The sequence below is a fragment of the Salvelinus alpinus genome, chromosome 4 (genome assembly GCF_045679555.1).
Source record: "Salvelinus alpinus chromosome 4, SLU_Salpinus.1, whole genome shotgun sequence".
NCBI classification, from domain to species: Eukaryota; Metazoa; Chordata; class Actinopteri; order Salmoniformes; family Salmonidae; genus Salvelinus; species Salvelinus alpinus.
Window position 1 is genome coordinate 95,270,167 of NC_092089.1, and position 12,687 is coordinate 95,282,853.

The window sequence follows — 12,687 nt, forward strand, 5'->3', positions numbered from 1 at the left end:
AAGAGGGAGAGAGACAGACAGAGAGAGAGAGACAGAGAGAATGACAGTGACTGTTAACAAAGACTGGATACAGACAGAGAGAGAGAGAGAGAGACTGACCCAAACTTAAGGAAAGCTTTGACTATGTACAGACTCAGTGAGCATAGCCTTGCTATTGAGAAAGGCCGCCGTAGGCAGACATGGCTCTCAAGAGAAGACAGGCTATGTGCACACTGCCCACAAAATGAGGTGCACTTCCTGAGCTGCACTTCCTAACCTCCTGCCCAATGTATGACCATATTAGAGACACATATTTCCCTCAGATTACACAGATCCACAAAGAATTCGAAACCAAATCCAATTATGATAAACTCCCATATCTACTGGGTGAAATTCCACAGTGTGCCATCACAGCAGCAAGATTTGTGACCTGTTGCCACAAGAAAAGGGCAACCAGTGAAGAACAAACACCATTGTAAATACAACCCATATTTATGTTTATTTTTTTTAACTTGTGTGCTTTAACCATTTGTACATTGCTACAACACTGTATATATATATAATATGACACTTGTAATGTCTTTATTGCTTTGAAACTTCTGTATGTGTAATGTTTACTGTTAATTTGTATTGTTTATTTCACTTTTGTATATTATCTACCTCACTTGCTTTGGCAATGTTAACACATGTTTCCCATGCCAATAAAGCCCCTTGAATTGAATTGAATTGAATTGAATTGAGAGAGAGAGAGAGAGAGAGAGAGAGAGAGAGAGAGAGAGAGAGAGAGAGAGAGAGAGAGAGAGAGAGAGAGACTAAGTCACTGAGTACAACTATATTTATCTATCTGTTTTTGCTTCACAATCCTTTTTGAGAGCACTTGTTTGGTCTTCAATGAAAAGTATCAACATCTCTTGCTGAACAAAATGAGTCCAGGTTAGTGTTTTGAGTCCAGGTTAGTGTTTTAAGTCCAGGTTAGTGTTTTGAGTCCAGGTTAGTGTTTTGAGTCCAGGTTAGTGTTTTTAGTCCAGGTTAGTGTTTTGAGTCCAAGTTAGTGTTTTGAGGATTTTTAATGTTGTTTCCAATACCTGTTGTTTTTGAACAGTTGTTTGTCTGCCACGGAACACAGTGTGTGAAAGCATGAATGAATGAAAGAGAGAAAATGATAGAAAGAGAGGGAACGAGAGAGGGGGCAGGGCAAGGGAGGCGGCAGGGAGAGGGAGGGGGCAGCGAGAGGGAGGGGGCAGGGAGAGGGAGGGGAAGGGAGAGGGAGGGGGCAGGGCGAGGGAGGGGGTAGGGCGAGGGAGGGAGGGGGCAGGGAGAGGGAGGGGGCAGGGCGAGGGGGGGGGGCAGGGCGAGGGGGGGGGGCAGGGCGAGGGAGGGGGCAGGGAGAGGGAGGGCGTAGAGAGTGTGGGTCACCTACAAAGCCTCATGTTGCTATGGTAACTTGTTTATGCCTCACTGGTGCATCTTGTAGATCAAATTAGCGACTGATGGAGTCCTTGTCTGGGTTGGGGCGACACACACACAGACACACACACAGACACACACACAGACACACACACACACACACACACACACACACACACACACACACACACACACACACACACACACACACACACACACACACACACACACACACACACACACACACCCTCTTATTGCTCTCTGAATTAATGCCCCCCTAAGCAGAGAGCAGACAATAACAGGGGAGTACCGGCCCATTGCCTAACCCCTTTCGGAACTGTGTGTGTGTGTGTGTGTGCGTGTGTGTGTGTGTGTTCATGCGTGTGTACCAGCCCAATCCCTTCTCTGATCCCCCTTCCAATCGGCATACTCTATCATCTCATCACATTAACACAGAGTACATTCTGACCATTTTAACACCTCATCACATTAACACAGAGTACATTTCTTGTCATTTTAACATGTCATCACATTAAAGACAGAGTCCATTTCCTGTCATTTTAACATCTCATCACATTAAACACAGAGTCCATTTCCTGTCATTTTAACATGTCATCACATTAAACACAGAGTCCATTTCCTGTCATTTTAACATCTCATCACATTAAACACAGAGTCCATTTCCTGTCATTTTAACATGTCATCACATTAAACACAGAGTCCATTTCCTGTCATTTTAACATCTCATCACATTAAACACAGAGTCCATTTCCTGTCATTTTAACATCTCATCACATTAAACACAGAGTCCATTTCCTGTCATTTTAACATCTCATCACATTAAACACAGAGTCCATTTCCTGTCATTTTAATATCTCATCACATTAAACACAGAGTCCATTTCCTGTCTCATTTAGCATTGATCCTTTCTATTCCTCCTTTATTCCTCCCACTCCTAGTACATGAAGACATCTGGTAATGCCTCCATCCAAATTGAATAGGAATGAAGGCTGGGAATCTCTCTCATCTCTCTCTCTCTGTTTCTCTCTCTGACAGGGAGTCGTTTAGCAGTCTAATGAGCTGAGTGATGATAGATGTAGATAAGGTGGCCGGGAGTACAAACTCTGAGAGAGAGAGATGGTGGGGGGGGGGGGGGGGGGAGAGAGGGGGTGGGAGGGAGAGAGAGGGGGGGAGAGAAATAGAGGGGGTGGGAGGGAGAGAGAGGGGGGGAGAAAGAGAGAGGGTGGGGGGGAGAGAGAGAGGGTGGGGGGAGAGAGGAAAGAGAGGACGGTAGACAGAGAGAGAGAGGGTGGACAGAGAGAGAGAGGGTGCCAGGTGAGTGCAAAAGGGGGGAGAGAGAGGGAGGGAGAGAGGGGGGAGAAAGAGAGAGGGTGGGGGGGAGAGGTTGGGAGGGGAGAGAGAGAGGGGGGGTGGGAGGGAGAGAGAGGGGGGAGAAAGAGAGATGGTGGGGGGGGGAAGTTGGGAGGGGAGAGAGAGAGAGGGGGTGGGAGGGAGAGAGAGGGGGGAGAGGGTGGGGTGAGAGAGGAAAGAGAGGACGGTGGACAGAGAGAGAGAGGGTGGATAGAGAGAGAGAGGGTGCCAGGTGAGTGAAAAAGGGGGGAGGGAGAGAGGGGTGAGACAGAGAGATAGATGGTGGGAGGGGAGAGGGGGGAGAGATAGGGGGTGAGAAAGGGGATGGGAGAGAGAGAGAGGGGTTGGGAGGGAGAGATAGGGGGGAGAAAGGGAGAGGTTGGGAGGGGAGAGAGAGAGAGAGGGTGTGGGGGAGAGAAAGGGGGGGAGAAAGAGAGAGGTTGGGAGGGGAGAGAGAGAGAGAGAGGGTGGGAGGGAGAGAGAGGGGGGGGAGAAAGAGAGAGGTTGGGAGGGGAGAGAGAGGGTGGGGGGAGAGAAAGCCTTCCTGTATCCCCTGATGTCCTACTAAACCTTAAGGGATCAGTAAGAAAAACAAAAATTTCTCGCTCCTCTAAATCCTCCCCCAAATCTGTTGCCATGGTCTCATCTGCTGATATTCCCGGTACTGCCCGTGACCACACACACACAGTGGTGCATAAGGCTGTCTGGGTTAATGGGCTGGTTAACTGGGACAGTAGCGAGTGCTGAACCCTGTTGACATTTTGAAGAACAATGGTTCCGCCTGTCTGTCTGTCTGCCTGTCTTCCTGTCTGTCTGCCTGTCTTCCTGTCCGTCTTCCTGTCTGCCTGCCTGTCTTTCCCGAGCAGACCGCACTCTCAGCTCTTTACTCTCTATCACAGGATCTGGGTCAGGGGTCAGGGTCAGGCTGATAACATTACACATTGTACTTTAAATATTTTGACATTAAAATCTCCTCTCTGGTTTCAATGCTTGCTATACTGTTTAAGACTGTCCCCCCCCCCCCCCCCCCCCCCCAGAATACTGGCATTATCATGAGAAAACAGTTTATCGTTTTAGAGGTATGTGGAATCTACCCACTCAAAAAAAAGGAATGAACTCAAACCCACAATGAGGGTCCTGACTGTGACTGTGTCCCTATTCCATATGTAGGGCATTTCTTTTGACCAGGTACCTATGGGCCGTTCTGAAAAGGCTTGCTTACAGTGCATTCAGGAAGCATTCAGACCCCTTCACTTTTTCCACATTTTGTTACGTTACAGCCTTATTCTAAAATGTATTGATTTATTTTTTCCTCATCAATCTACACACAATACCCCATAATGACAAGTGAAACGTTTTTTTTTTTTGTTACAAATAAAAAACTTAAATATCTTACTTACATATGTATTCCAACCCTTTGCTATGAGACGCAAAATTGAGCTCAGATGCATCCATTGATCATCCTTGAGATGTTTCTACAACTTGATTGGAATCCACCTGTGTTAAATTCAATTGATTTGGAAAGGCACACACCTGTCTATATAAGGTCCCACAGTAGACAGTGCATGTCAGAGCAAAAACCAAGCCATGAGGTCGAAGGAATTGTCCATAGAGCTCCGAGACAAGATTGTGTCGAGGCACAGATCTGGAGAAGGGTACCAAAGCTTTTCTGCAGCATTGAAAGTCCCCAAGAACATGGTGCCCTCCATCATTCTTAAATTGAAGAAGTTTGGAACCCCCAACACTTTTCCTAGAGCTGGCCGCCCGACCAAACTGAGCAATCGGGAGAGAAGGGCCTTGGTCAGGGAGGTGACCAAGAACCCGATGGTCACTCTGACAGAGCTCCAGAGTTCCTCTGTGAAGATGGGAGAACCTTCCAGAAGGACAACCATCTCTGCAGCAATCCACCAATCAGGCCTTCATGGTAGAGTGGCCAGATGGAAGTCACTCCTCAGTAAAAGGCACATGACAGCCCGCTTAGAGTTTGCCAAAAGGCACCTAAAGGCCTCAGACCATGAGAAACAAGATTGAACTCTTTGACCTGAATGCCAAGTGTCACGTCTGGAGGATGCCAGGCATCGCTCATCACCTGGTCAATACAATCCCTATGGTGAAGCATGGTGGTGGCAGCATCATGCTGTGGGGATGTTTTTCAACGGCAGGGACTGGGAGTCTAGTCAGGATTGAGGCAAAGATGAGCAGAGGGAGACAGGGAGATCCTTGATGAGAACTTGCTCCAGAGCTCTCAGGACCTCAGACTGGGCGAAGGTTCACCTTCCAACAGGACAATGATCCTAAGCACACAGCCAAGACAATGCAGGAATGGCTTCGGGACAAGTCTCTGAATGTTTTTTTTTGAGTGACTCAGCCAGAGCCCGGACTTGAACCCGATCGAACATCTCTGGAGAGACCTGAAAATAGCCATCCAACCTGACAGAGCTTGAGAGGATCTGCAGAGAAGAATGGGAGAAACTCCCCAAATACAGGTGTAGTGTCATACTCAAGACGACCCGAGGCTGTAATCCCTGCCAAAGGTGCTTCAACAAAGTACTGAGTAAAGGGTCTGAATACTTCTGTAAATGTGATATTTCAGTTACTTTATTTATAAATTTGCAAAAATGTATAAAAACCTGTTTTGCTTTTCATTATGGGGTATTGAGTGTAGTTTAATGAATACAAAAAACAATTTAATACATTTTAGAATAAGGCTGTAACGTAAAACAAAATGTTGAAAAAGTGAAGGGGTCTGAATACTTTTCGAATGCACTGTACTTACTTATATAGTGAATAGGGTGCCATTTTGGAGGCAGTCTACATCAGTCCAGACCATGTTCTCTGGAGGCAGTCTACATCAGTCCAGACCATGTTCTCTGGAGGCAGTCTACATCAGCCCAGACCATGTTCTCTGGAGGCAGTCTACATCAGTCCAGACCATGTTCTCTGGAGGCAGTCTACATCAGTCCAGACCATGTTCTCTGGAGGCAGTCTACATCAGTCCAGAACATGTTCTCTGGAGGCAGTCTACATCAGTCCAGACCATGTTCTCTGGAAGCAGTCTACATCAGTCCAGACCATGTTCTCTGGAGGCAGTCTACATCAGTCCAGACCATGTTCTCTTCTCCTCCCCTCAGGTTCCTGTCAGGTAGAGGGGTGGTCATCTACCCAGATATCTTATGTCTCTTCTCCTCCCCTCAGGTTCCTGTCAGGTAGAGGGGTGGTCATCTACCCAGATATCTTATGTCTCTTCTCCTCCCCTCAGGTTCCTGTCAGGTAGAGGGGTGGTCATCTACCCAGATATCTTATGTCTCTTCTCCTCCCCTCAGGTTCCTGTCAGGTAGAGGGGTGGTCATCTACCCAGATATCTTATGTCTCTTCTCCTCCCCTCAGGTTCCTGTCAGGTAGAGGGGTGGTCATCTACCCAGATATCTTATGTCTCTTCTCCTCCCCTCAGGTTCCTGTCAGGTAGAGGGGTGGTCATCTACCCAGACATCTTATGTCTCTTCTCCTCCCCTCAGGTTCCTGTCAGGTAGAGGGGTGGTCATCTACCCAGATATCTTATGTCTCTTCTCCTCCCCTCAGGTTCCTGTCAGGTAGAGGGGTGGTCATCTACCCAGATATCTTATGTCTCTTCTCCTCCCCTCAGGTTCCTGTCAGGTAGAGGGGTGGTCATCTACCCAGATATCTTATGTCTCTTCTCCTCCCCTCAGGTTCCTGTCAGGTAGAGGGGTGGTCATCTACCCAGACATCGGGGACAAGCTGGACATTATCTGCCCCAAGGCTGAGCCAGGACGAGACTATGAGTTCTATAAGCTGTACCTGGTCAGGAGAGAGCAGGCGGAGGGGTGCAGCACGGTCATGGACCCCAACGTACTGGTCAACTGTAACAAGCCAGAGAAGGACATCAAGTTCACCATCAAGTTCCAGGAGTTTAGTCCCAACTATATGGGCCTGGAGTTTAAGAAGAATATGAATTACTACATCACATGTGAGTACTGAATAAAGCTTTATCAATTTTTTTGTAATGTCTTATAACAGTTTATATCATCACACATGACTACAAGAATAAGGTTTATAGTTGAAGTTGTATATGTTGTTGAAACCACTGACCTCCGAGCCCAGACTGACGATGGGCTAACAGCTAAAACCTTTGTTCCACTCTTGTTGACTGTAAATAATGAAAGAGTGCTGACCCTCCACAATGCATCAAATAGGTTCTGTTTCATCACGCTTGATGAAGCTTCATTAAGCCGTGTGAGTGGGCCCAGGGAGTGGTGTTTCCTAACCTATTTATTTGTCCCCGGTGATGGTTGTGGTGTAAAGTGGAGCCGAGTAAATCTGTTATATAAAGACAGTTTAGTTTGTCTGAGCTGATAACTGACCCAATGTAGAGAGATGAGGACAGTCAACAAGAGCAGGAGACTGGTCCAACTTAAGGTGTCATTAAAAAATATATATCTTCACAATATTGCACACCCTCCCCCCTCATAACATTCCCTCAAAAATAATATTTACCAACAGAAATAACAATAACTGTAGCAACTCTGCATTTATAAATGTGGATATTGACACCTTTCCCAGTCAGAGGAATACAGCTCCCTCACACAGATCAAATCCAACCAAATTTTATTTGTCACATACACATGGTTAGCAGATGTTAATGCGAGTGTAGCGAAATGCTTGTGCTTCTAGTTCCGACAATGCAGTAATAACCAACGAGTAATCTAACCTAACAATTCCACAACTACTACCTTATACACACACGTGTAAAGGGATAAAGAATATGTACATAAAGATATATGAATGAGTGATGGTACAGAACGGCATAGGCAAGATGCAGTAGATGGTATCGAGTACAGTATATACATATGAGATGAGTAATGTAGGGTATGTAAACATAAAAGTGCATAGTTTAAAGTGGCTAGTGATACATGTATTACATAAAGATGGCAAGATGCAGTAGATGGTATCGAGTACAGTATATACATATACATTATATTAAGGCTGTTTAACAGTCTGATGGCCTTGAGATAGAAGCTGTTTTTCAGTCTCTCGGTCCCTGCTTTGATGCACCTGTACTGACCTCGCCTTCAGGATGATAGCGGGGGGTAAAGGCAGTGGCTCGGGTGGTTGTTGTCCTTGATGATCTTTATGGCCTTCCTGTGACATTGGGTGGTATAGGTGTCCTGGAGGGCAGGTAGTTTGCCCCCAGGGATGCGTTGTGCAGACCTCATTACCCTCTGGAGAGCCTTATGGTTGTGGGCGGAGCAGTTGCCGTACCAGGCGGTGATACAGCCCGACAGGATGCTCTCGATTGTGCATCTGTAGAAGTTTGTGAGTGCTTTTGGTGACAACCCGAATTTCTTCAGCCTCCTGCTGTTTCCTGAAGTCCACAATCATCTCCTTTGTTTTGTTGACGTTGAGTGTGAGGTTATTTTCCTGACACCAAACTCCGAGGGCCCTCACCTCCTCCCTGTAGGCTGTCTCGTCGTTGTTGGTAATCAAGCCTACTACTGTTGTGTTGTCTGCAAACTTGATGATTGAGTTGGAGGCGAGCATGGCCACGCGGTCATGGGTGAACCGGGAGTACAGGAGAGGGCTCAGAACGCACCCTTGTGGGGTCCCAGTGTTGAGGATCAGCGGGGTGGAGATGTTGTTACCTACCCTCACCACCTGGGGGCGGCCCGTCAGGAAGTCCAGTACCCAGTTGCACAGGGCGGGGTCGAGACCCAGGGTCTCGAGCTTAATGACGAGTTTGGAGGGTACTATGGTGTTAAATGCTGAGCTGTAGTCGATGAACAGCATTCTCACATAGGTATTCCTCTTGTCCAGATGGGTTAGGGCAGTGTGGTTGCGATTGTGTCGTCTGTGGACCTATTGGGGCGGTAAGCAAATTGGAGTGGGTCTAGGGTGTCAGGTAGGGTGGAGGTGATATGGTCCTTGACTAGTCTCTCAAAGCACTTCATGATGGCGGAAGTGAGTGCTACGGGGCGGTAGTCGTTTAGCTCAGTTACCTTAGCTTTCTTGGTAACAGGAACAATGGTGGCCCTCTTGAAGCATGTGGGAACAGCAGACTGGGATAAGGATTGATTGAATATGTCCGTAAACACACCAGCCAGCTGGTCTGCGCATGCTCTGAGGACGCGGCTGGGGATGCCGTCTGGGCCTGCAGCCTTGCGAGGGTTAACACGTTTAAATGTTTTACTCACGTCGGCTGCAGTGAAGGAGAGTCCGCAGGTTTTGGTAGCGGGCCGTGTCAGTGGCACTGTATTGTGCTCAAAGCGAGAAAATAAGTTATTTAGCCTGTCTGGGAGCAAGACATCCTGGTCCGCGATGGGGCTGGTTTTCTTTTTGTAATCCGTGATTGACTGTAGACCCTGCCACATACCACTTGTGTCTGAGCCGTTGAATTGCAACTCTACTTTGTCTCTATACTGACGCTTAGCTTGTTTGATTGCCTTGCGGAGGGAATAGCTACACTGTTTGTATTCGGTCATGTTTCCGGGCACCTTACCCTGGTTAAAAGCAGTGGTTCGCACTTTCAGTTTCGCGCGAATGCTGCCATCAATCCACGGTTTCTGGTTTGGGAATGTTTTAATAGTTGCTGTGGGTACGACATCGCCGATGCACTTTCTAATGAACTCGCTCACCGAATCAGCGTATTTGTCAATGTTGTTGTTGGACGCAAAGCGGAACATATCCCAATCCACGTGATCGAAGCAGTCTTGAAGCGTGGAATCAGATTGGTCGGACCAGCGTTGAACAGACCTGAGCGCGGGAGCTTCTTATTTTAGTTTCTGTCTGTAGGCTGGAAGCAACAAAATGGAGTCATGGTCAGCTTTTCCGAAAGGAGGGCGGGGGAGGGCCTTATATGCGTCGCGGAAGTTAGAATAACAATGATCCAGGGTTTTACCAGCCCTGGTTGCGCAATCGATATTCTGATAGAATTTAGGGAGTCTTGTTTTCAGATTAGCCTGGTTAAAATCCCCAGCTACAATGAATGCAGCCTCAGGATATGTGGTTTCCAGTTTACATAGAGTCAAATAGAGTTACACACAATAGGGACGTTTATTTCCAGTGGATAAGATGGATATGGTTTTTCTGTCCACACATTCCATCCCTCTTGTCCACTTGGAGAGAGACTGAGGAGGCTCTGACCTGCCCTCTAGCAACCTCCCTACCAACCCATTGGCTTCCTGGTAGCAGAGGTCACTGGGAGTTTGGGGAGACAGTTTAGGATTCCCTAGTCTCTCTGGTATCATCAGGGGATGGGTGGAGTGAGCTGCATGAAGGTTTACAACTCACAGGCAGGGGAATTGAAGTAGCCTAATCACATTAAAACATTGTGACTGGTTGTTTATGCCACACATTGAAAAGGTCATACATTTTAAAAGTTAAATGACAAATATTTAGGCTGTATTGAAGCGTTAGGTTAGAGGTCGAGGATCAGAAAAGAGGCCCAACAAGCGCTAAGCTTTCCTGAATAACTGGGACTGCTGGGAGCAGAGGCCGATGGACACACTATATAGGACGACTTGGGAGAATGATGCATCAGTTTTAAAATAAAAAATACAGACAGACTGTCCTGTACTGTGCCTTTCTAGACCTTGTAATCTGTCGAGAGTAGACCCACAACTGATTCAAATGATATGAATAGAATGAAACATTCAAATAACAGGGCTTTTGCGCCATTATTCAAATTACATTTTCACTGCAGTTTACAGCCTAGCGGGTTTTTGAAAACGGCATTATTCATTTCAATGTGGTGTTGTAGCCTAGTCTAGGTAAGATAATTGTATTGTCGCCAAGGCCATACAAATGTATTAAATTATTAAGTGATGCAAGCAAGCAACATTTTTTATAATCATAATATTTTTTTAAATAAAAGTAGTACACCTTGTAATAATACTAAACAACCTTTGACCTTAGCGACCTCCCCAAGAGTTTTAAGCCTTTTGGTATTCCCACTTCTGACACCAATGGAGAAAACGTCACAGGACAAGGAAGTAAAACCGGGTCACTGGCGTGAAATGCAAACATTGTATGCATCGTACCAACAGGGTTAACCCACTTGGTAGGAATTGTATGATGGCTCATATAGCGAGAATTGTGAGTGTATAATGGTTTAGGAATGACAGTCACAGGGACCAGGCTTTGAGTCCCGGTCAGGGTAACCCCCCTAATCCACTATATTGGTGTCAGGTGTTGTAGAGTTTTAGTCACAATACATTTTTGTTCGGGTTAGCTGTGTTTCTGTCAGGTTTCTGTACTGCACATGTGATGGCAGAATATGATAAACAAATGTCACCGTATTGTTACAAATCATCACGATATCATTCTGCCAGGAAGGCTTATTTTGCAGTCAACATTTAATTGGGAAGGTTTTGGGGGGAAAACATTGAAAATGACTGTTTCAGCATGCATCGCAGATTTTATAGAGCTAAAAGGCCATATATCTTACCTTTAGAAGTGTTTACTTCAGGCTGACTAGCATCTATTGAGTTGCAAAGTCCCATAAATTGAATGTCCAAATCAACTTAAAGTATCTACAAAATTTGTTTTGCAGCTGTCACGCCTTGACCTTAGAGATCCTTTTTATGTCTCTATTTGGTTTGGTCAGGGTGTGATTTGGGGTGGGTATTCTATGTTCTATTATTTGTATTTCTATGTTTTGGCCGGGTAGGGTTCTCAATCAGGGACAGCTGTCTATCGTTGTCTCTGATTGAGAACCATACTTAGGTAGCCCTTTTTCCCACCTGTCTTTGTGGGAAGTTGACTTTGTTTGTGGCACATAGTCTTAAGCTTCACGGTTTGTTTTGTATTGTTTTGTCGGCGTCGTTTCTAAGAAAAAGAAAATGTACCGTGACAGCAGCGACACAATTTGAAAGGAAGGCTACAGCTAAATTGTTTACTTTTATTGTTTGTTATTCACAAATTATTATTTAGATTCCCAACAACTACAATGGTGAAGCACATCATTCAGTTAGTCAAAAATACTTGTTAAAAAATATTTTGCCTCTCTGCTGCACCTGGCCTCTCTCCTGCCTATCACCTGGCCTCTCCCCTGCCTATCACCTGGCCTCTCCCCTGCCTCTCATCTGGCCTCTCTGCTGCACCTGGCCTCTCCTCTGCCCATAACTTGGCCTCTCCTCTGCCCAACACATGGCCTCTCCGCTGCACCCGGCCTCTCCGCTGCACCTTGCCTCTCTGCTGCACCTGGCTTCTCCGCTGCACCTGGTCTCTCCGCTGCACCCGGCCTCTCCGCTGCACCTGGCCTCTCTGCTGCACCTGGCTTCTCCTCTGCCCATCACCTGGCTTCTCCTCTGCCCATCACCTGGCCTTTCCGCTGCACCTGGCCTCTCCGCTGCACCTGGCCTCTCCGCTGCACCTGGCCTCTCCGCTGCGCCTGGCCTCTCCGCTGCGCCTGGCCTTTCCGCTGCACCTGGCCTTTCCGCTGCACCTGGCCTCTCTGCTGCACCTTGCCTCTCTGCTGCACCTGGCCTCTCTGCTGCACCTGGCCTCTCTGCTTCACCTGGCCTCTCTGCTGCACCTGGCCTCTCTGCTGCACCTGGCCTCTCTGCTGCACCTGGCTTCTCCTCTGCCCATCACCTGGCTTCTCCTCTGCCCATCACCCGGCTTCTCCTCTGCCCATCACCTGGCTTCTCCTCTGCCCATCACCTGGCCTCTGCTGCCCATCACCTGGCTTCTCCTCTGCCCATCACCTGGCTCCATCTCCACCTCCATCTCTGCCCTCCATCCCTCCATCTCTGCCCTCCATCCCTCCATCTCTGCCCTCCATCCCTCCATTCCTCCATCTCTGCCCTCCATCCCTCCATCTCTGCCCTCCATCCCTCCATCCCTCCATCTCTGCCCTCCATCTCTGCCCTCCATCCCTCCATCTCTGCCCTCCATCCCTCCATTCCTCCATCTCTG

At 47.4% G+C, this 12,687-nt stretch overlaps 1 protein-coding gene across 1 annotated transcript in view; it reads left to right on the forward strand.

Moving 5' to 3' along the window:
• Positions 1-12,687, forward strand: part of LOC139574745 (ephrin-B1-like) — a 158,651-nt gene that overhangs the window by 79,693 nt on the left and 66,271 nt on the right. The window contains exon 2 of the mRNA XM_071399595.1: positions 6,465-6,742. Within this exon, the coding sequence (XP_071255696.1) occupies positions 6,465-6,742 (278 nt within the window). The remainder of the gene's footprint in view (positions 1-6,464; positions 6,743-12,687) is intronic.